The sequence below is a fragment of the Conger conger genome, chromosome 13 (genome assembly GCF_963514075.1).
Source record: "Conger conger chromosome 13, fConCon1.1, whole genome shotgun sequence".
NCBI lineage: Eukaryota > Metazoa > Chordata > Actinopteri > Anguilliformes > Congridae > Conger > Conger conger.
Genome location: NC_083772.1, coordinates 34,981,741 through 35,006,673, shown reverse-complemented (window position 1 = coordinate 35,006,673; position 24,933 = coordinate 34,981,741). Strand labels below are relative to the sequence as shown.

Below are 24,933 nucleotides of genomic sequence, written 5' to 3'. Positions count from 1 at the left end.
CCTACCCGGGGGAACTGCTTCCTTGTTGAGAAATATTAACATCGGCAGACCATTGCAATTAAGTGCCATCAAACTGCTGACACAAAGTCACTGCACCGTGCCCACTTCCGCTATTCCACGTTAAACCCCTAAATGTGCCACAAGCTCTAGGTGCAAGTAACCTCAGCTGCCTGTGATTGGAGCACACAGCCCAAAATGGACCAGCTTACAGCTGACCATTACAACTACACACACAATTACACACACAAATACATTACATAACTGCCATTTAGCAGATGATCTTATCCAGAAAATCAATGCTGAAAAAAGGGGGACCCGAGTATCGGAATGTGTAGCTCAAGGCTTTAAATTAATTTCAGTCACGCAGCTAATATGGGAAACACTGGGGACGGGTACATCTACATGTTCTGGAACACACTGTACACACTGCACTGCACACACACACACACACACACACACACACACACACACAGATCTCCTACCTGATCCAAACACACACACACACACACACACACACACACACAGATCTCCTACCTGATCCCGCATCAATGGACTGGCCCCGCCTCTCTGACCCCAGCCGTGAGGAGGAGCCGGGCATGCTCATTGGCTCCGAGCGCACGGGCTGAATCCTGCAGCACACAGACACACACACCCTGATCAGCTACACATCACGGCTCAGTGCACACACACAATGCACACAGAAAAACACACGCTCACTCACTCACTCAGTGTGTAGTTGTGGTGTGTATGTGTAGTCAGTGTGTAGTTGTGGTGTGTATGTGTAGTCAGTGTGTAGTTGTGGAGCGTATGTGTAGTCAGTGTAGTTGTGGTGCGTATCTGTAGTCAGTGTGTAGTTGTGGTGCGTATGTGTAGTCAGTGTGTAGTTGTGGTGCGTATGTGTAGTCAGTGTGTAGTTGTGGTGTGTATGTGTAGTCAGTGTGTAGTTGTGGTGTGTATGTGTAGTCAGTGTGTAGTTGTGGAGCGTATGTGTAGTCAGTGTAGTTGTGGTGCGTATGTGTAGTCAGTGTGTAGTTCTGGTGCATATGTGTAGTCAGTGTGTAGTTGTGGTGTGTATGTGTAGTCAGTGTGTAGTTGTGGTGTGTATGTGTAGTCAGTGTGTAGTTGTGGTGTGTATGTGTGGTCAGTGTGTAGATGTGTATGTGTAGTCAGTGTGTAGTTGTGGTGTGTATGTGTAGTCAGTGTGTAGTGGTGTGTATGTGTGGTCAGTGTGTAGTTGTGGTGTGTATGTGTGGTCAGTGTGTAGTTGTGGTGTTTATGTGTGGTCAGTGTGTAGTTGTGGTGTGTATGTGTGGTCAGTGTGTAGTTGTGGTGTGTATGTGTAGTCAGTGTGTAGTTGTGGTGTGTATGTGTAGTCAGTGTGTAGTTATGGTGTGTATGTGTGGTCAGTGTGTATGTGTAGTCAGTGTGTAGTTGTGGTGTGTATGTGTGGTCAGTGTGTATGTGTAGTCAGTGTGTAGTTGTGGTGTGTATGTGTAGTCAGTGTGTAGTTGTGGTGTGTATGTGTGGTCAGTGTGTAGTTATGGTGTGTATGTGTGGTCAGTGTGTATGTGTGGTCAGTGTGTAGTTGTGGTGTGTATGTGTAGTCAGTGTGTAGTTGTGGTGTGTATGTGTGGTCAGTGTGTAGTTGGAGTATCAGTGTGTGTGGGCTGAGCGCACCGCAGGCTGTGTAGATCCATCGCCTCGCTGTGGAAGTGCAGCAGAGGATGCTGGGACTCATTGGGCGCGTGTGGCTGCAGCACGGATGAGCTGGAGGAAATGACGGTGGTCTGGCCCGACGGGTGCAGCGTCTTAAACTGGAACTGAGGGCCCATCCACAGCCGCCGATGGGGCCCGGTGTGGGTCACTATCTCCACCTGAGAACACAGAGCAACACTGAGCAACACTGTCACTATCTCCACCTGAGAACACAGAGCAACACTGAGCAACACTGTCACTATCTCCACCTCAGAACATAGAGCAACACTGTTACTATCTCCATCTGAGAACACTGAGCAACACAGTCACAATCTCCACCTGAGAACACAGAGCAAGACTGTCACTATCTCCATCTGAGAACACAGAGCAACACTGTCACTATCTCCACCTGGGAACACAGAGCAACACTGAGCAAAATTGTCACTATCTCCACCTGGGAAGACAGGGCAACACTGAGCAACACAGTCACTATCTCCACCTGAGAACACAGAGCAACACTGTCACTATCTCCATCTGAGAACACAGAGCAACACTGAGCAACACTGTCACTATCTCCACCTGAGAACACAGAGCAACACTGTCACTATCTCCACCTAAGAACACAGAGCAACACTGAGCAACACTGTCACTATCTCCACCTGAGAACACAGAGCAACACTGAGCAACACTGTCAAAATCTCCACCTGAGAACACAGAGCAACACTGTCACTATCTCCATCTGAGAACACAGAGCAACACTGAGCAACACTGTCACTATCTCCACCTGAGAACACAGAGCAACACTGTCACTATCTCCACCTAAGAACACAGAGCAACACTGAGCAACACTGTCACTATCTCCACCTGAGAACACAGAGCAACACTGAGCAACACTGTCACTATCTCCACCTGAGAACACAGAGCAACACTGTCACTATCTCCACCTAAGAACACAGAGCAACACTGAGCAACACTGTCACTATCTCCACCTGAGAACACAGAGCAACACTGTCACTATCTCCACCTAAGAACACAGAGCAACACTGAGCAACACTGTCACTATCTCCATCTGAGAACACAGAGCAACACAGAGCAACACTGTCACTATCTCCACCTGAGAACACAGAGCAACACTGTCACTACCTCCATCTGAGAACACAGAGCAACACTGAGCAACACTGTCACTATCTCCACCTGGGAAGACAGGGCAACACTGAGCAACACTGTCACTATCTCCACCTGAGAACACAGAGCAACACTGAGCAACACTGTCACTATCTCCACCTGAGAACACAGAGCAACACTGAGCAACACTGTCACTATCTCCACCTGAGAACACAGAGCAACACTGTCACTATCTCCATCTGGGAACACAGAGCAACACTGAGCAACATTGTCATTATCTCCACCTGGGAAGACAGGGCAACACTGAGCAACACAGTCACTATCTCCACCTGAGAACACAGAGCAACACTGAGCAACACTGTCACTATCTCCACCTGGGAACACAGAGCAACACTGTCACTATCTCCACCTGAGAACACAGAGCAACACTGAGCAACACTGTCACTATCTCCACCTGAGAACACAGAGCAACACTGTCACTATCTCCACCTAAGAACACAGAGCAACACTGAGCAACACTGTCACTATCTCCATCTGAGAACACAGAGCAACACAGAGCAACACTGTCACTATCTCCACCTGAGAACACAGAGCAACACTGTTACTACCTCCATCTGAGAACACAGAGCAACACTGAGCAACACTGTCACTATCTCCACCTGGGAAGACAGGGCAACACTGAGCAACACTGTCACTATCTCCACCTGAGAACACAGAGCAACACTGTCACTTATCTCCACCTGAGAACACAGAGCAACACTGATCAAACACTGTCACTATCTCCACCTGAGAACAAAGAGCAACACTGAGCAACACTGTCACTATCTCCACCTTAGAACACAGAGCAACACTGTCACTATCTCCATCTGGGAACACAGAGCAACACTGAGCAACATTGTCACTATCTCCACCTGGGAACACAGGGCAACACAGAGCAACACTGTCACTATCTCCACCTGAGAACGCAGAGCAACACTGAGCAACACAGTGCAACACTGTCACTATCTCCACCTGAGAATGCAGTGCAACACTGAGCAACAAAGTGCAACACTGTCACTATCTCCACCTGAGAACACAGAGCAACACTGTCACTATGTCCACCTGAGAACACAGTGCAAAATTGAGAAACACAGGGCAACACTGAGCAACACTGTCACTATCCACACCTGTGAACACAGAGCAACAATGTAACTATCTCCATCTGAGAACACTGAGCAACACTGTCACTATCTGCTCCTGAGAACACAGAGCAACACTGTCACTATCTCCATCTGAGAACACTGAGCAACACTGTCACTATCTCCACCTGTGAACACAGAGCAACACTGTCACTATCTCCACCTAAGAATACAGTGCAACACTGAGCAACACTGTCACTATCTCCACCTGGGAACACTGAGCAAGAGAGGGCAACACTGAGCAACACAGCAACACATCTCACCACCAGAATTCTGACAGACACACAGAGCCCTCTCAGCCAATGAGAGCTACTGTAAGGTATTCTGACAGACACACAGAGCCCTCTCAGCCAATGAGAGCGGTTGTAAGGCATTCTGACAGACACACAGAGCCCTCTCAGCCAATGAGAGCGGTTGTAAGGCATTCTGACAGACACACAGAGCCCTCTCAGCCAATGAGTGCGGTCAATAGCGCATCCTGACAGACACAGAGACAGAGTGTCTCTGAACTGCTGTTAAATGCTTTTACAGTATGCACTGCAGGCCCCAGTAGAACAATAGAGTAAATTGGAATCATAATGTAATAACCCCCAGACCCAGCAACACCATAATGAAATCCACTGGGCAAAGTCTATTAATGCAGTCCGCATCTAATGCCATTACCCAGCAGGCACTGCTTGGAGCGGAGCATCAGATAAACGTGCCCTCTGAGGGCGTCCTCACTAATGCGCTGAACGCCAAACGCATCCGAGTCTGGGTCTGCGGGTTCAAATCCTGGCTTTGCAGCTAGCAGGTACACAGCCTGAATAGTTTTGCCTTATTTCGAAATTTGTAGGTGGGTTTGTAAATGTGACTTGTATCTGAAGTTTATTTGTTGAATTACGTGATGTTTTTAAAATGTCATGAAAATTTTGATACCAATAAATGCTCAGCCAATCGCATGGGGAGGATATTCAGACGTGGGCGGGGACTCACCTGGGAGAGCCACTCCTCATCGTCCTGCCCACTGTGGTCAGACGCCAGGCTGTCATACGACTCGTGCCGTGTGATTGGCCCAGGACTCCCAGGGGGCACCACTGAGGACAGAGAGAAACATGAGTGTGTGTATGTGTGTGTGTGTGTACAGTATGTGTGTGTGTTTGGGTGTGTGTGTGTGTGTGTGTGTATGTGTGTGTGTGTGTGTGTGTGTGTGTATGTGTGTGTGTGTGTATGTGTGTGTGTGTGTGTGTGCGTCTGTACAGTATGTGAGTCCTTCTATTTGAACGTGGTCGTTATGGACAAACCATGACCAGCAGAGAGGTCCAATAACATAACACCGCTCAGGTTCAGATCAGAGATGCTGTTCCTCCCCATCATGCCCCTGCATGTCTCACAGTCATTACCAACGTGAGCATTGAAGTCCCCTAGTAGGGCTATGGAGTCAGTAGTTGGGGCCTTTTCCAGGACCCCTCCCAAACACTATTAGGCTATTAGGTGCATACCAAGGTTTTGGTGCATAAGTGCCATTTTCCAAATTTTACAGGAGAGCCAAAACAGGGGCGGACTGTAGCGTAGTGGTTAAGGTAAATGACTGGGACACGCAAGGTCGGTCGTTCTAATCCCGGTGTAGCCACAATAAGACCCCCACAGCCGTTGGGCCCTTGAGCAAGGCCCTTAACCCTGCATTGATCCAGGGTAGGATTGTCTCCTGCTTAGTCTAATCAACTGTACGTCGCTCTGGTTAAGAGAGTCTTCCAAATGGTAATAATGTAAATGTAATGTCAAACAAATTTTCGAATGAACCAAGGTTTTTTTTTTACCCTTTATTTAAATATAGTTAAGGATGGCACATCCTATATTTTGCCATTAGATAGATCTTTAGTTTAGATCTGAGTTTTCCTCTCTGCCACACATAGTCATGATGACCCACTCTTCCACTAAACAGTAAACTCTCATTGGGCGACTCCCACCCAGGGGCTCATGAGTAGCTCCACTCCCAGCCCCAGAGAAACCACCCCTCTTTCAAGAAGTTTTCCACAACCAACACTGTGCGCAGAGCCAAACTATATCTAGCTAGTACCGATCAAGCTGGTACCAAAAAAACTTTATTTGTGAGAGCGCAGGTACCAAGAGTCAGTTTCCATCACCAGAGCCAATGATGAGAGGGTCTACTCCACTCCCGTCCTTTGCCTGACGGGCATCGCACCCGACCCCTACCCTGAACCTTGGTGGTGGGCCCTCATGGTGATCCCACGTAGTCTTTTCAGGCTGAGCCCAGGGGAGGTGCGAGGGCTGCCCAAGCCACCAGGCAGTCACCAGTGGACACCTCCCACAGGCCCGGCTAGTGTGCAGAGTACGCATAAACCCCAGGGATGAGTCTCAGCAACCGGTCCCAGGCAGGGTAAACTGAACTTAATTTGTTTTTGATCATGTTCATCTGGGTCCTCACCCCAGAACAGAACTGTTTACCTTGGGAGACCCTACCAGGGGACATCAGCCCCCGATGACATAGCTCTGGAGATCATAAAAACCTATGTGGATCTAAGCACCGTGTTCAGGGTGTGTGTTCAGTTGGACAGAACTTGGGTGTTTTCCTCACCGCACTCATCAGCAAGCACCACTGCATACTCACATGCACGCACACTCACAAACGTGCACATATACACACGCATAGAAGCATGCACACATACACACACTTACAGCCAGACAGGAGATACTGGTAATGCTGCACCAGGTCAGATGCAAGCAGGAGGGGGTGGTTGGTGTTAAATGGGGGCTGGAGTTCATTCCACTGTGGTGTCCTGCTCCGAACAAACACAAGAACAGTCAGTGATTCACTTAAAACAGATACAAGAACACAGTCAGTGATTCACTAAAAATAAACACAAGAACACAGTCAGTGATTCACTCCAAACACAACACAGTCAGTGATTCACTTAAAACAGACACAAGAACAGTCAGTGATTCACTTACAATAGACACAATAACACATTCAGTGATTCACTCCAAACACAACACAGTCAGTGATTCACTTAAAACAGACACAAGAACACAGTCAGTGATTCACTTAAAGCAAACACAAGAACAGTCAGTGATTCACTCCAAACACAACACAGTCCGTGATTCACTCCAAACAGAAACGAGAACAGTCAGTGATTCACTCCAAACAGAAACAAGAACACAGTCAGTGATTCACTCCAAACACAACACAGTCAGTGATTCACTTAAAACAGACACAAGAACACAGTCAGTGATTCACTTAAAGCAAACACAAGAACAGTCAGTGATTCACTCCAAACAGAAACGAGAACAGTCAGTGATTCACTCCAAACAGAAACAAGAACACAGTCAGTGATTCACTGCAAACACAACACAGTCAGTGATTCACTCCAAACAGAAACGAGAACAGTCAGTGATTCACTCCAAACAGAAACAAGAACACAGTCAGTGATTCACTCCAAACACAAGAACAGTCAGTGATTCACTCCAAACAGAAACGAGAACAGTCAGTGATTCACTCCAAACAGAAACAAGAACACAGTCAGTGATTCACTGCAAACACAACACAGTCAGTGATTCACTTAAAACAGACACAGGAATACAGTCAGTGATTCACTTAAAGCAAACACAAGAACAGTCAGTGATTCACTCCAAACACAACACAGTCAGTGATTCACTCCAAACAGACACAAGAACAGTCAGCGATTCACTCCAAACAGAAACGAGAACAGTCAGTGATTCACTCCAAACAGAAACGAGAACAGTCAGTGATTCACTCCAAACAGAAACGAGAACAGTCAGTGATTCACTCCAAACAGAAACAAGAACATAGTCAGTGATTCACTGCAAACAGAAACGAGAACAGTCAGTGATTCACTCCAAACAGAAACAAGAACAGTCAGTGATTCACTCCATACACAAGAACACAGCTGAAGATACAATAGGTCATTTCAGACTCCTAACGGTCAAGAGAGGAATTGCAGCAACAAACAAACACCCTCAAACCACTATACCTGGCCAGGGTCCAGCAGGCTCGTGGACTGGTGCTGAGCTCCAGGGGCGTGTCGTCGCTTATCTTCTGAGCTGTGCTGATTGGCCGGGGCTCCAGCACGTGCTCCACCAGGTTACCATAGCAACTGAGGATGTAGAGGGAGTCCACTGCTGGCTGCTTGGACTGGTCTGTGGGGCACATGACATCGTGTGGGCGGAGCCTCATGAAAAAAACGTGCAGGGTGTGTACGGTGAGTGTGCAGGGCGTGTACGGTGAGTGTGCAAGGCGTGTACGGTGAGTGTGCAGGGCGTGTGGTGTGCAGGGTGTGTATGGTGAGTGTGCAGGGCGTGTGGTGTGCAGGGTGTGTACGGTGAGTGTGCAGGGCGTGTGGTGTGCAGGGTGTGTATAGTGAGTGTGCATGGTGTGTGTGGTGAATGTGCAGGGTGAGTACAGTGAGTGTGCAGGGCGTGTGGTGTGCAGGGTGTGTACAGTAAGTGTGCAGGGTGTGTGCGGTACAGTAAGCGGCCGTGGGCCCTGACCTTTGTCCCTCTTCATGCTGGGGTTGCTGCTGTAGCGGGAGCGGGAGGACGCAAAGACGGCCGCCACACAGAACTCTCCTCCCAGAGACTTACTGGGTGAGCTGTGCGGGGCCGGCTTGGCCTTGCTGCAGGACGGAGAAACAGAGAGCAACATTAGACAGGGCCTATAGGGAGGGGTGAGGGGACCCCCCCAATACTCAAACCTGCACCACGGAGCAGTGAGACGCAAGAGATTTTGCCAGCGAATGACCCCTCCATGGGATATCCTGTGTAAGGGGGGATGTAATAGGTGTTGAATGACCTGCAGCCTAACTCAACTCTCACCCCTCCACTTCCCTTTCACCTGTCAACACGCTCCAAATCTCTCCCGCGGGACAGGGGGTCAGTCTGGGCCTGTCCGTGGCTCGCACTGGAAGGACGTCCCTCCACAGGAAAAACAAGCAGCTATTGGCCTGTTTACATTCGCGCAGAGGGCGGGCTGAACAACCGAATCGGCACTGCGAGGTCCGTACAGGATGAGATGGAGAGATAGCGGGTCGCCCCCGTCCTGTTTCTTCGGCAGAAGCGCGAGAGGCCATGCGAACCTCCCCGTTCCCGCACAGGAAACGGAGCGTTCACAAACGCAGCTTGCCGCTTCCTGTCCCGTCCCGTTCCCTGAATTACGCCGCCCTATCAGAGGGCAGCTATACGCAGAGCAGCTGTGTTGTCTCATGTGTCCCATCTCCGCAATAACAAACTCCCCAAACAGCAGCCTCAGAGCAGGCCTGAGACCTGCCTGTCTGCACTGAGATGTGGAGGAGTCAGCTTGAGTAGAGAGCTTATTATTACATCGCTTTTTTTAAATTTTTATTGCTGATGAAACCTTCCTCTTCCTCCTCCTCCTCCTCTTCTGTACAATTTTTAGCCCCAGAGCTCGTTTTTATTTAACCTTTTTTTAACCAGGAAAAACCCATGGAGATCGAAATCTATCATGCAAGGGGGACCTGACATGAACTACAAAGTAACCCAACAAGACAGCTGAAAAAATGTAAAAATAGTGAATGAGGAATGAGACGGAGGTGTATCCAGCCGACGAGCATACCTTAGTCACAAATCGTATGTTTAAAGTTTACAGTTGAAATGCACGGCGCACAATATCTTAAACCCTTTACGCCAGCTGGTTCCAATAACCCAGGAAACAAAGTTGGGAGTTCTTGGATTGGGGAAGATTCAGTAATGCCTCGGGCTAACAAAGAACCCACAAGTTTTGGAGGCATGAGACAACCTTATAAATCAGAGAATATTATGATTTATACTGCTATCGCATGGCTGTTACTAAGGAAACCTGTGCACTCTGGTAACCGTAAGCAGACTAATGGTACCAAACCCAGTGAAGGCAGCCTGCTTAGCAGAATCTCTAAATATTCAATGAACTCAGATGACATCATGCCAGGAAGGGATGGCTGCTGAAGTTTACTCCTGAAGTTTATTCATTCATTCATTACATTAAATTACATTATTGGCATCTAGCAGACGCTCTTATCCAGAGCAAGGTACAGTTGATTCGACTAAGCAGAAGACAGTCCTCCCCTGCAGCAATGTATGTTAAGGGCCATGCTCAAGGGCCCATGGCTGTTTGTGGTTACACTGGGGATCGAGCCCCAACCTTGTGTGTTCCAGTCATGTACCTTAACCACTATGCTACAGTACTATACTACTATTCAGTACAAAATTGGCAAGCAGGAAGATTTACCAAAAAATGCTAACTAATATAAATGCGTAGAAGCCAAGTCTTGTGGTTGTGGCTGCAGAGTTGTGGCTGCCCCTCCAATGGCATTTCTACTTTTAATTTGACAAACGAGGACTCTTGACTGAGCTAATGGCATTTCCTCAAGGGCATAATTCAATCAGCGATGTCCACCATCAAAGACATCTCCCCCAATCCACTCCTCCACTCCCCCAATCCCCCCCCCCCGGCACCACAGAGTGCAAGTATCCGTTTACTCTGAGGGATAGCAGAAAATACCCCCCCATCAGGCGCCCAGTACTAAATGGTGCCACCACCACAGACAGAGAAAAGCCTCTCACTGTAAGAGATAATGAATCAGAACGAAGGTAGTGTTTCCAAAACAGCCCTCCTCAAGAGCTTCTAAAGACATCTTAATGTGTGGACTGGATCTTAGTCCTGACTTCTGAACCATTGAACATCATGTCCTGCTTGAGACACTTAGGCAAAATGTGGGTATTGCCGAGCCTGCCCTGGATTAGTTTTCCTCATTCCTGTCCGACTCGAGTTTTGAGTATCTGTTGGGAATTATGTATCATCATCAACCGCTTCGTGGCGGCACAGATAGTGCAGTGGGTAGCAGTGGGGACCGCCTCACAGCAAGGATGTCCTGGGTTCGAATCCCCGTCGGCCGGGGCCTCTTTGTGCGGAGTTTGCATGTTCTCCCCGTGTCTGCGTGGGTTTCCTCCGGGTACTCCGGTTTCCTCCCACAGTCCAAAGACATGCACGTTAGGCTGATTGGAGTGTCTAAATTGCTCGTAGGTATGAGTGTGTGAGTGAATGGTGTGTGTGCCCTGCGATAGACTGGCGACCTGTCCAGGGTGTATTCCTGCCTTTCGCCCAATGTATGCTGGGATAGGCTCCAGCCCCCTGCAACCCTGATCAGGATAAGCGGGTTCAGATAATGGATGGATGGATGGATCAACCGCTCCATCATGTGGTGTGCCCCAAGGCTCTGTACTAGGTCCAGTTCTATTCACCTTACATATGCATCCCCTAGGGAAGATTATTTGTCAATTTTCAGGCTTTCTGAAAATCACAGGTGCCAAAATGATTGGCACCCCTAACAATTATTATTGCAAATAAAAGCAAAGTTTAGTTAATCGCAGTCTAAAGGAACTATATTGTGTCATTCCATGAGTTTCTGTTTCACTAGAGTTTAAAAACGAGGCAACAAGCATGCAAAATCCCTTTGTCAACCATCAGCCTGGGAAAAGCCAAAGACCTGTCAATTCAAAAGACACAGATGGTAATTGACCATCACAAGTCAGTTAATGGGTACAAAAACATCCATAAATGGTCAAATATACTAATTAGCACTGTAGGGGCAATATTAAAAAGGTGTACAACATATGGAATGGTTTTACAAGTGCATATTTTCCCATGGACATGTTATGGAGATGCTTTGCTGCCAGTGGCACCATTTAAGATCAATGGCACAATTAATTCAACAAAGTACCAGGAAATCTTGGCAGAAAATCTGGTTGCCTCTGCTAGGAAGCTAAGACATGGTCGTCCGTAGATTATCCAGCAGGACAAATCTACACAGAAATGGTTAAGAAAAAATAACAACCATGTTGTGCAATGGCCATCTCAGTCTCTAGACTTAAATCTCAACAACCACTGGTCTGAACTGAAGAATGGGACATCCCAAGGATATCAAAGTTCTGCATGGGGGAATGGAAAAAAACCCCTCCAAATGTGTTCTTTAACCTTATCAAAAATGATATGAAAAGACATGTGGCTGTCATATTTGCCAGGGGTGTTTGCATAAAGTATTAATCCAGGGGTACCAATAATTGTGGAACCTGTTTTTTGGGGAAATCTATTTTTTATTGTAAGACTTTGGTTGATTCCACTGAATCATTAGTAAAGCGCACTACTTTATGCATGTTGGAAAATGAAATTTACTGTATATTTTTTAGTTCACAGCACGTTTTGTGAAGATTTATCAGAGGTACCAACAATTCTGGCGCCCAAGATACATTGGGAATTTCAGCTCCACATACAGTGCACTCCCAAACTGTTCCCACCGCTCTGCAAACCCGTAATTTAATGGTCTTCTTTACTCCAGGGTCTTTATCCTAAATCACCAACTGGAACAAAAGTTCTCAGCGACTTTGGCTTTAATCAAACACCAGAGAATCAATTTCTCTTGCACATAACAACAACCCGGCGATTACCCAATTAGATAATAAAATTGTCACATTAAATTAAAGAGCAAAGAGGGGCCACTGCGTGTGTGTAATTTAGAGCGCAACACACACCGCATCCCTCGATTACGCCCCCAGAAAAAGCAGCGGAGGCAGCGTAATGAAAGCAAGGTGCAGCTCCTCAGACTGGCTCCATTTTAAACTGTACTTCAGCGCAGACAAACAGAGAGGCTCCATTTTAAACTGTACTTCAGCGCAGACAAACAGAGAGGCTCCATTTTAAACTGTACTTCAGCGCAGACAAACAGAGAGGCTCCATTTTAAACTGTACTTCAGTGCAGACAAACATAGAGGCTCCATTTTAAACTGTACTTCAGCACAGACAAACATAGAGGCTCCATTTTAAACTGTACTTCAGCACAGACAAACAGACATAGAGGCTCCATTTTAAACTGTACTTCAGCGCAGACAAACGGAGAGGCTGCATTTTAAACTGTACTTCAGCGCAGACAAACAGAGAGGCTCCATTTTAAACTGTACTTCAGCGCATACAAACATAGAGGCTCCATTTTAAACTATACTTCAGCGCAGATGGACAGAGAGCCTCTATTTTAAAGTATACTTCAGCACAGACAGGCAAACTACATCCTCACTGTAGCTCTGTGGAATTATCACTCACACCCATATTATAGCTCTGTGGGATTATCACACACACATTTACTGCAGCTTTGTGGTATTATCGCTGACACATACCATTACTGTAGCTATTTGGGATAATCAATGAGACACACCCTTACTCTAGATCTGTGGGATTATCATTGACACACACCCTTACACTAGCTCTGTGGGATTATCACTGACACACACACCCTTACTGTAGCTCTGTGAGATTATCACTGACACACACACCCTTACTGTAGCTCTTTGGGATTATCAATGAGACACACCCTTACTCTAGATCTGTGGGATTATCATTGACACACACCTTTACTGTGGCTTTTTGGGATTATCACTGACACACACACCCTTACTGTAGCTTTGTGGGATTATCACTGACACACATGCCTTTACTGGGTAATTCCAGCATTATGGATGTGACATTTGGACACAAAATGACAAACAAAATCCATGAAAATAACAATAACAAAAATCCCGTAAAACTTTTCTTACATGGGAAAAAAATGCTAAAGGATATTACCATTTGGCTGAGGAGACAGGCCAAAATTCTTTTTGTTAAACCAGAAAAAATGTGACAAATGGATGTGATGCAAAAAGACAGGTATTTGGGGGAGACTATACACTTTCTAAAAATTTTGAAAATAGAATTTAAAAAAATATTTCTCCTCCTGGTGCTCGGGCCTGTTACCCATGTTTGTCGTGTTTTTTATTAGGAAATACCAGCGTTACGGATGTGACACCATCGCGTTATGGATGTGGCACCATCGCGTTATGGATGTGGCACCATCGCGTTATGGATGTGACACCATCGCGTTATGGATGTGGCACCATCGCGTTATGGATGTGGCACCATCGCGTTATGGATGTGGCACGTCTGAAATGCACATTGTTTGACAATCTACTTCCCAATTAAATTCTATTATAACACATTTGTTATCATCTGAGATGATTCTGAATGTCAGTTTTGACATTGAGAAAACCATCTGAAATGGTTTTGAATGTTTTCAACATGGCTGCCAAATAGCTTTGATTTCAATGGTAATGGGACTAATAAATCAGTTTTGAGCTACATTTTATCAGATTTCAAAATGGTCACTTAATTGGGAAGTAAGTTTATTTTTTCCATTCTCAGGTTTACATTACTGTGGAATTGCCCTACTGCAACTTTGTGGGATTATCACTGAAAAGTGAAACTGTGTTACCCTCAAAAATGACAAGTCTTGAAAACAGTTGGAAATTCACTGGGAAAAGAAAAAATAAGCAGAGAGAGAAAGAGAAAAAGGGAAAGAGAGAGAGAGATAGAGAGAAAAAGAGAGAGGAGAGGGGGGCCTGGCATGCTTTGACCGAGGTGGGGGAAACTCACCATGGAGTTTTAATGGTAAAACATCCTGCCCCAGAGAGGTACGGTCTTGATGGGGGAAAGAGATAGAGATAGATGGAAAGATCATTAATAAAGATCATCATCATTCAGTTAAAGTATTACCACAAAGAGCAGCAAAGTCTTATTAGCAGAGACAACCAGACTTTCAGCCAAAATATCCTGGTACTTCACTGAATTCATTGCACCATTGATCTTAAATAGTGCCCCTGGACCACTGGCAGCAAAACCTCTACAAAATATCAATGACCCACCTCCATATTTGACAATAGGTATGGGTGCTCCAATGAGGTTTGGCAAACTCCAGATGTTTGGTTAAGTTCACTGTGCTCAGTGAGGTCTGTCTTTGTGCCACCCTTCAAAATAGTTTGTTGCTATGGAGGTGGAGTTTTATAGTTCTTTTTGAGACTTGGTGACCCCAAGATGCAATGAATCTCTGCAATTCTTAACTCATGATCTACGGATTCTTTATGGCCTTCCTCACCGCACATCACATTTTTCCACTCTGCGATAAGACCTCTGTGACCACACCCACTCTGCCATAAGACCTCTGTGACCACGCCCACTCTGCCATAAGACCTCTGTGACCACACCCACTCTGCTGTGAGACCTGTGACCACGCCCACTCTGCTGTAAGACCTGTGACCACACCCACTCTGCTGTAAGACCTGTGACCACGCCCACTCTGCTGTAAGACCTGTGACCACGCCCACTCTGCTGTGAGACCAGTGACCATGCCCCCTCCACAGTCTGGTGTCTATGACCACGACCACTCTGATTGTTCCGAAACCAGATTACTTACCATCCTTTAAAATAACAACACTGTCAGAACTGCACATGACAGCCAGTTATAAGTGTGTGTGACCTGTAGCTGAGGGTGCAATGCTGAGCTCACCCTGTACGCTTGGTGATGGTTCCCAGGGTAACGGGCTGCTTGACCTGTGCCAGGGGCTGAACCACAGTCAGGCTGGGCAGGGGGGAGAGCCGCGGGTTCGCCAGGTTGTTGTTGCTCAGGTTGTTGTAGGACTCCGCGCTGCTCAGTTTTGCTAGATGGGGAGGGGAGGGGAGGGGAGGGAAAATTAGCTTTCACACCAGGAACCTGCAGGGGCTACCTGCATCTACGAGCTCCTACAGGCCATCAGCAGAGAGACATGTTTACCAGCTGAAGGCCATCAGGAGAGAGACATGTCTCTGTACCCACAGGCCTTCAGGAAAGAGACATGTCTCTGTACCCACAGGCCTTCAGGAGAGAGACATGTCTCTGTACCCACAGGCCTTCAGGAGAGAGACATGTCTATGAGCCCACAGGCCTTCAGGAGAGAGACATGTCTATGAGCCCACGGGCCTTCAGGAGAGAGACATGTCTCTGTACCCACAGGCCTTCAGGAGAGAGACATGTCTCTGTACCCACAGGCCTTCAGGAGAGAGACATGTCTATGAGCCCACAGGCCTTCAGGAGAGAGACATGTCTCTGTACCCACAGGCCTTCAGGAGAGAGACATGTCTCTGTACCCACAGGCCTTCAGGAGAGAGACATGCCTATGAGCCCACAGGCCTTCAGGAGAGAGACATGCCTATGAGCCCAGAGGCCTTCATCCCTCTTTCCACTCACTCATGAATACAACCCAAAGATATTCAAACTCTTACACTCTTACCATGGCAGTACGTATGGCCACCGCAATTTTATCTACTTTCATTTCACATCACATTAATGAAGCTCTTATCCAGAGCAACGTACAATTGATTAGACAATCCCCCCCTGGAGCAATGCAAGGTTAAGGGTCCAATGGCTGTGCGGATCTACACCGGGGATCAAACCACCGACCTTGCAGGTCCCAGTCATGTACCTTAACCACTACACTAAAGGCTGCCCTCATTTTCCTAACCACTAAATAATGGTTTACACAAAACACATTTCAAAGACACCAACAAATGTAATTACGCAGTTTTAAAGGGTTTCCTGTGAGGCCTAATGGCTTTTATGGGAAGAGAGCGAGAGACTGGAGAAGATTCCTGAAAACAGGAACAAAGGACAGGGAATATCATGTTTAAGGAGAAAGATAAATACAGGCCTGTGTGCGGCACATGTGGGACTGATCAGGGATTCACTCACGTCAGCAAGCAGGACAGCTCACAAGGCTAACAGCCTGCTAACATTCCCTAGCACTCACACCACACTGGTGACCAAGGCAGCCCATGTGGCTAACCAGGGCGGTGCACAGACATTTTGGGGGGCAGGGGCTCAAGCAAAAAAAAGAAAGAAAAAAGGGGCACACACCCCACCGACACACACTATCCACTATCCCCGATGTTGCCACACCGCCGCCACCTATAATCACACACTATGTTCATAACATGGGACCTGTTTAAATTCTACTGAAACACATTACTCCATGAAGAAACCACAGATTAGATAGATGTAGTAATGCAAGTCAGTCAGAGTAAGTAATGTAGTCAATCAGTGTTCATTAGAAGTAATGATAATATTCTAGATCGGTAGTCCTACTCTGACATGCTTGATACATAAGCCCCCTAAATTTGGGGTTTCAAAACTTTCTTTGGCTTTCATGTTCTGTATCATTTTGTTACACTGCATATATTTTGTAATGAGACAAATGGTACAACTACAGAAGTTTGATTTCATGAACATGTTTTTGAGCATCACACGGAGAGGAAAAGAAACCAGTATTCAAAAGGACATGCGCACGCACGCACGCACACACTACTGAACACATTCTGAGTTGATGCTCATGGTCACCAGGTTTCACTGATGCTGAACTATGTGAAACGGCTGCTTGGTGATGAATCAAATTAGGGACTTCATGCAGGGGCAGGACACAAAACACACACACACACACATATACTCACTCACTAACGTACACACATACACTCCCACTCACACACACTCACACACTCGCACACATATACTCACTCACGAACGTACGTACACACACACACACACACACACTCACACACGTTCGCTCTCTCACTCTCTCACGCACACACACACACACACGTTCGCTCTCTCTCTCACGCACACACACACACACACACACACACTCACACACACACACACACACACACACACTCACGCACAAACTCTCTCTCACACACGCGCACACACACTCACGTATGCATGCACACACACACACACACACACACTCACACACACTCACACACACTCATACACACACACACACACACACGCACACACACGCACAAACTCTCTCTCTCACACACACACACACTCACGTATGCATGCACACACACACACACACACACACGCACACACACTCACTCACACATACTCACTCACTAACCTACACACACACACACGTTCTCTCTCTCTCACTCTCTCACGCAAACACACACACACACACACACTCACACACATATACAGTGGGAGCAATAATTATTTGATCCCTTGGGATTTTGTAGGTTTGCCCACTTACAAAGAATGGAACTGTGTATAATTTTAATCATTGGTACATTTTAACATTGAGAGACAGAATATCACAAAATAATCCACAATGACAACATCATATAAATTTTATTAATTTATGATCGTATTTTTGCATGAAATAAGTATTTGATCCCCTACCAATCAGCAATAATTCTGGCTCCCACAGACCTGTTAGTTTTCCATTAAGAAGCACTCCTAATCTCAACTCATTACCCAAAACACCTGTGTCAACTCGTTACATTGTTATGTAGCTGTATAAAAGACACCTGTCCACACAATCAATCAGATTCCAACGTTTCCACCATGGGCAAGACAAAGGAGCTGTCTAAGGACATCAGGGACAAAATTGTAGACCTGCACAAGGCTGGGGTGGGCTACAAGAAAATAAGCAAGCAGCTTGGTGAGAAGTTAACAACTGTTGGAGCAATTATTAGAAAATGGAAGAAACACAAAGTCACCGCCAATCTTCCTCGGTCTGGGGCTCCACGCAAGATCTCGCCTCGTGGGATATCAATGATCATGAGAAAGGTCAGGGATCAGCCCAGTACTACACAGGAGGAGCTTGTTAATGATCTGAAGGCAGTTGGGACCACAGTCATGAAGAGAACCATCAGTAACACACTACACCGTGAAGGATTAAAATCCTGCTGCGCGCGCGCAAGGTTCCTCTCCTGAAGAAGGCACTTGTACAGGCCCGTCTGAAGTTTGCCAAAGAACACCTGGATGATCCAGAGGAGTACAACCCCAAGAACACCATCCCCACTGTGAAGCACGGAGGAAATGCTTTGGGGGTGTTTCTCAGCTAAGGGGACAGTACGACTTCACCGTATCGAGGGGAGGATGAATGGGGCCATGTACCAGGAAATTTTGGGCGACAACCTCCTTCCGTCAGTGAGAGCACTGAAAATGGGTCTGACCCAAAACATACGGCCAAGGCAACAAAGGAGTGGCTCAAAAAGAAGCATATTAAGGTCCTGGAGTGGCCTAGCCAGTCTCCAGACCTAAATCCCATTGAAAATCTGTGGAGGGAGCTGATCAAATAATTATTGCTCCCACTGTACTCACTCACTAACATACACACACACAGACAGGTTCTCGCTCCCCCATCTCTCTCACGCACACACACTCACACACTCACACACACACACACACTCACGCACAAACTCTCTCTCTCACACACGCGCACACACACACTCACGTATGCATGCACACACACACACACATACTCACACACACTCACACACACTCACACACACTCACACACACACGCACACACACGCACAAACTCTCTCTCTCACACACACACACTCACGTATGCATGCACACACACACACACACTCACTCACACACTCACACACACACACACACACACACACACACACACACACACACTGACGTATGCACGCTCACACAGCCTCCGTGTGGTAGAGAGATGAAAGGGCAGTGAAGAAGCAGGAAGCAGGCTGGAAAGCGATCACAGGACATCAGAAGAACCGCAGTATGGGAGGAACAGAGAGCAAAAGTCCAAATGAATTTAGCATCTTCGCAAAAGCGGTCTCTTCACCTCCCTTTCCCTCTTCCTTCTTCACTCCTACTTCTCTCACTCTCAATTTCTCCTCCTTTACATCCTGGTGTCTTTTCCCTCACCTTTTCTCCCTCACCCCCTTTCACCCTCTTTCACTCCCTCCATCTTTTACTCTCTCTCCACCTTTTCTCTCCCGGGCTCTCTCCCCCCCCACCCCAGTCCACTCTCAGGCACTATGGTGAGAGCGGGCAGACAGACTCAGTCACAGCCAGTGAGTGCATCCCCCCGCAGTGATCCAATCAGGATGGAGACACTGATGAACACGCCTGAGTGCCCGTCACATGATCAGGGAGCCGCGGCTGACGGCAATATGCTGGGAGGGTCAGAGCAGGAAGTTTGACGGAGTTTATCGTCACTACAACAACCCCTCCACCAGCAGGGGAAGAACTCAGTCATCTCCCATCACTACAACAACCCTCCACCAGCAGGGGAAGAACTCAGTCATCTCCCATCACTACAACAACCCTCCACCAGCAGGGGAAGAACTCAGTCATCTCCCATCACTACAACAACCCTCCACCAGCAGGGGAAGAACTCAGTCATCTCCCATCACGACAACAACCCTCCACCAGCAGGGGAAGAACTCAGTCATCTCCCATCACTACAACAACCCTCCACCAGCAGGGGAAGAACTCAGTCATCTCCCATCACGACAACAACCCTCCACCAGCAGGGGAAGAACTCAGTCATCTCCCATCACTACAACAACCCTCCACCAGCAGGGGAAGAACTCAGTCATCTCCCATCACGACAACAACCCTCCACCAGCAGGGGAAGAACTCAGTCATCTCCCATCACTACAACAACCCTCCACCAGCAGGGGAAGAACTCAGTCATCTCCCATCACGACAACAACCCTCCACCAGCAGGGGAAGAACTCAGTCATCTCCCATCACTACAACAACCCTCCACCAGCAGGGCAAGAACTCAGTCATCTCCCATCACGACAACAACCCTCCACCAGCAGGGGAAGAACTCAGTCATCTCCCATCACTACAACAACCCTCCACCAGCAGGGCAAGAACTCAGTCATCTCCCATCACGACAACAACCCTCCACCAGCAGGGGAAGAACTCAGTCATCTCCCATCACTACAACAACCCTCCACCAGCAGGGGAAGAACTCAGTCATCTCCCATCACGACAACAACCCTCCACCAGCAGGGGAAGAACTCAGTCATCTCCCATCACTACAACAACCCTCCACCAGCAGGGCAAGAACTCAGTCATCTCCCATCACGACAACAACCCTCCACCAGCAGGGGAAGAACTCAGTCATCTCCCATCACTACAACAACCCTCCACCAGCAGGGGAAGAACTCAGTAATCTCCCATCACTACAACAACCCTCGACCAGCAGGGGAAGAACTCAGTCATCTCCCATCACGACAACAACCCTCCACCAGCAGGGGAAGAACTCAGTCACCTCCCATCACGACAACAACCCTCCACCAGCAGGGGAAGAACTCAGTCATCTCCCATCACGACAACAACCCTCCACCAGCAGGGGAAGAACTCAGTCATCTCCCATCACTACAACAACCCTCCACCAGCAGGGGAAGAACTCAGTCATCTCCCATCACTACAACAACCCTCCACCAGCAGGGCAAGAACTCAGTCATCTCCCATCACGACAACAACCCTCCACCAGCAGGGGAAGAACTCAGTCATCTCCCATCACTACAACAACCCTCCACCAGCAGGGGAAGAACTCAGTAATCTCCCATCACTACAACAACCCTCCACCAGCAGGGGAAGAACTCAGTCATCTCCCATCACGACAACAACCCTCCACCAGCAGGGGAAGAACTCAGTCATCTCCCATCACTACAACAACCCTCCACCAGCAGGGCAAGAACTCAGTCATCTCCCATCACGACAACAACCCTCCACCAGCAGGGGAAGAACTCAGTCATCTCCCATCACTACAACAACCCTCCACCAGCAGGGGAAGAACTCAGTCATCTCCCATCACGACAACAACCCTCCACCAGCAGGGGAAGAACTCAGTCACCTCCCATCACTACAACAACCCTCCACCAGCAGGGGAAGAACTCAGTCATCTCCCATCACGACAACAACCCTCCACCAGCAGGGGAAGGCACAACATGTTTTGGGTGGGTGGGTGGGTGGGTGGGGGAGGAGGGTGCATAAAGAATGGGACAGAAGAAATCCCAAAAAATGCAGATGGCGCTTCAAAAGAAGCAGTGAAATGGGGTCGCCTGTGGAAAAGACATCAGCAGGTAGCCTGGCCTCCTGTAAACCACATGGGTCTGTAAACCACACAGGGCTGTAAACCACATGGGTCTGTAAACCACACAGGGCTGTAAAGCGCATAAGTCTGTAAACCACTGGGGTCTATAAAGCGCACAGGTCTGTAAACCTGTAAAATCTGTAAACCACTGGGGTCTATAAAGCGCACAGGTCTGTAAACCTGTAAAATCTGTAAACCACAAGGGTCTGTAAACCAAACAAGTCTGTAAACCACATGGGTCTGTAAAGCGCACAGGTCTGTAAAGCACTGGGGTCTTTGCCAGAAAATTAACATGAATGAGGATGGTCAAGAAGCTCAGATCTAATTGGCCCTTTAAACCGAAGTATAAGTGGGCCCACAAACAGAGCAGAGGTTTTTTCAGTGACCACCAAGCATACCATGTTGTGTGAGAAATTACTGAGTCAAAAAGCAACAACAAACAAAGAATTCACTTCGAGAACCAAGCACAATGCGGTCACGCTGAATCTTGGCTTAAGAAATGAACACTTCAACAAGAAAATGGCTACAGCCACATCACAAGAACCTATCATTCAGCTAAAGCCTGGTCTGGTGATGTTCCTGACATAATGGGAATGCAACACAACTCTACCGCCCGGCAAAGAGCCAGCATTTTCTCTCTCTCACACACACACACACACACACACACACACACACACACACACACACACACACACACATACAAAATAACAAATAACAAATAACAAATAACAAATAACAAAAACAAAAATACAGATGCTTAATACAACATTCACCATAAAGACAGGCCATAATTCAACATATCCCAAATCAGCACAAACAGGACAGTAAAGAAAAGATCCAACTCCACACAGATCTGTGGAAACCAGAAGCTGGAAAGATGAAAATCATTGCAAATTCAATTAATTGTGAAAATAAACACGATGATGCTTAAGCACAACAGACCGATTGAGAAAAGATAAGAGATGAATAAGTATCTCTGTTTTGTGTAACTGGTTCCCAGTCTTAATTTGGCCACGTTCCAGCAGTCGTGAGAAGTGATACCCGGAGTATCCCATCAGCTGTTCAAACAGTTATGACATGAGAACTGCCTCTATTCACACAGTGAAGACAAACAAGCACCTCTTCATAACCGACAGGCCGAATCAGATTTTTCCGGAAACGTCCAGTCTCTCAGCGGACCTCTATCTGCCGACAGAGCGGCTGGAGGCATCTGTAGAAGGCAGCGGGCGTCACATGAATAGAGCGTGCTGGGGTCTCCTCCAGAAAAACAACACATTCGCCGCGCTCTCAAACTTATGAGAACACGTACTGGTGGACTGCTCCAGACTCACCCCTGTGAGGTAACTCCACACAGCTCCTTCAGCTAACTACAGTCTCTCACATCCGGTTCAAACATTCAACAGCAGTAGGCCCGTTATGCAACCATGTCATTTACATCTTATAATGCTTACGGTGTAGCTCAAATAGCCCTGACTAAAACCTCAAGAGTTTGCCAATTTAAATGTAATTATGACAATGTGTAAAATCTGCCAGAGACACTCAATCACACAGGCCAGCTCTGCACTTTAAGAAAACATTCATCTAGGGGCCGTGAAAGAACAGAATCTAATACAAACAAACTTCCCATCCATCTGCTCCACAGCAACACTAGGAGCTCTTAGACACAAGCAGAACACACACACATAATTCTATGAAATAAAATAATTACCATATAAATATATAATTATAATTAAATCATGTTATTAAAATACAAAAGACTGGAAATCATTTTACATAAAGCACACATAGCAAGAGTTGGGAAGTTGGAAAATACACTCTGAGCACTTTATTAGGTACACCTTATTCATGCGATTATCTAATCAGGTCAGGAGCTTCAGTTAATGTTTACATCAACCATCAGAATGGGGAAAAATGTAATCTCAGTGATTTTGTTAGCGCCTATGTATCTAGAGTTTATCCAGTGAGCAGCAGTTCAGAGGACAGAAACACCTTGTTAAGAAGTTAGAGAAGTCAACGGAGAAGGGCCAGACAGATTCGAGCAGACAGAAAGGCTACAGTAACTCAGATAACCACACTGTACAATTGTAGTGAGCAGAAAAGCATCACAGAATGCACAACACATCGAACCGTGAGGCGGATGGGCTACAACAGCAGAAGACCACGTTGGGTTCCACGTTGGCGGTGGTGTAATGGTGTGGGGAATGTTTTCTTTGGGCCAGTTAATACCAATCAATCATCGCTTGAATGCCACTACTTATTTGAGTATTGTTGCTGACCATGTGCATCCCTTCATGGCCACAATATACCCATCTTCTAATGGCTTCCAGCATGATAACGCACCATGTCACAAAGCACAAGTTGTCTCAAACTGGTTTCATGAACATGACAATGATTTCAGTGTTCTTCAGTGGCCTTCCCAGTCACCGGATCTGAATCCAATAGAACACCTTTGGGATGTGGTAGAACGGGAGGATTCGCAGCATGAATGTGCAGCTGACAAATCTGCAGAAATTGTGCGATGCAATCATGTCAACAAGGAACAGAATGACAAAAAAAAAAATGTTTCAACATGGAATCCATGCCACAAAGAATTGAGGCTGTTTTGAGTGAGTGTATGTTCCATCCATTACACACAAGCAAAAAAACAGCTTGAAAAGAAAATGTAAGAAAGATCAGCATTTGCCAGCTAATCGGTCCTGTCATCTACAGAAATGTAGGGAGTGAGAGAACCGGAACATCCTTCCTCAAAGAAAACAAACCAAATGCCAAAATGACATGTAATGAAAAAAACAAACGGAGCATAATCATTTATGCGGTGCATCGGCTGACTGAGACCACAGGATGGCAGCTCACTCAGACCACAGTTATTATTTTAAAAAGTTAAACCAAGTTCCCCTTGGTAAGAGGAGAGGCATTCTGGGTTTCCCTCAGGCTTTTAGAGAGGGGTGAAAACACGTGATGCCCTCTAAGGCCACGCAGCGTGAGCTCACCATATTCCAGGGTACGAGAAGCTACTGAAGTTACTAAAATCCACTTTGTCCACATGGACTGCTCACGACATTGTTCCCCTTGTTTCTATTTTTTTATTTGGAAAATGGCAAATTGTAAATGTTTGCCATTTATATGACGCCTTTATCCAAAGCACTGTACA

The 24,933-nt window shown here is 46.9% G+C and overlaps 1 protein-coding gene across 3 annotated transcripts in view; it reads right to left on the bottom strand.

Annotated features, from left to right (window-relative positions):
• LOC133108480 (BCAS3 microtubule associated cell migration factor-like) overlaps positions 1-24,933 on the bottom strand; it is a 92,799-nt gene that overhangs the window by 43,227 nt on the left and 24,639 nt on the right. For 2 of the 3 annotated variants that reach the window (XM_061218037.1, XM_061218039.1), the window contains exons 16-23: positions 15,377-15,527; positions 14,467-14,511; positions 8,508-8,632; positions 7,991-8,156; positions 6,678-6,778; positions 4,974-5,074; positions 1,678-1,874; positions 535-629 (exon numbers count right to left, since the gene is read on the bottom strand). In XM_061218037.1, coding sequence (XP_061074021.1) covers positions 535-629; positions 1,678-1,874; positions 4,974-5,074; positions 6,678-6,778; positions 7,991-8,156; positions 8,508-8,632; positions 14,467-14,511; positions 15,377-15,527 — 981 coding nt within the window. The remainder of the gene's footprint in view (positions 1-534; positions 630-1,677; positions 1,875-4,973; positions 5,075-6,677; positions 6,779-7,990; positions 8,157-8,507; positions 8,633-14,466; positions 14,512-15,376; positions 15,528-24,933) is intronic. The other variant, XM_061218038.1, reaches the window with a different exon arrangement.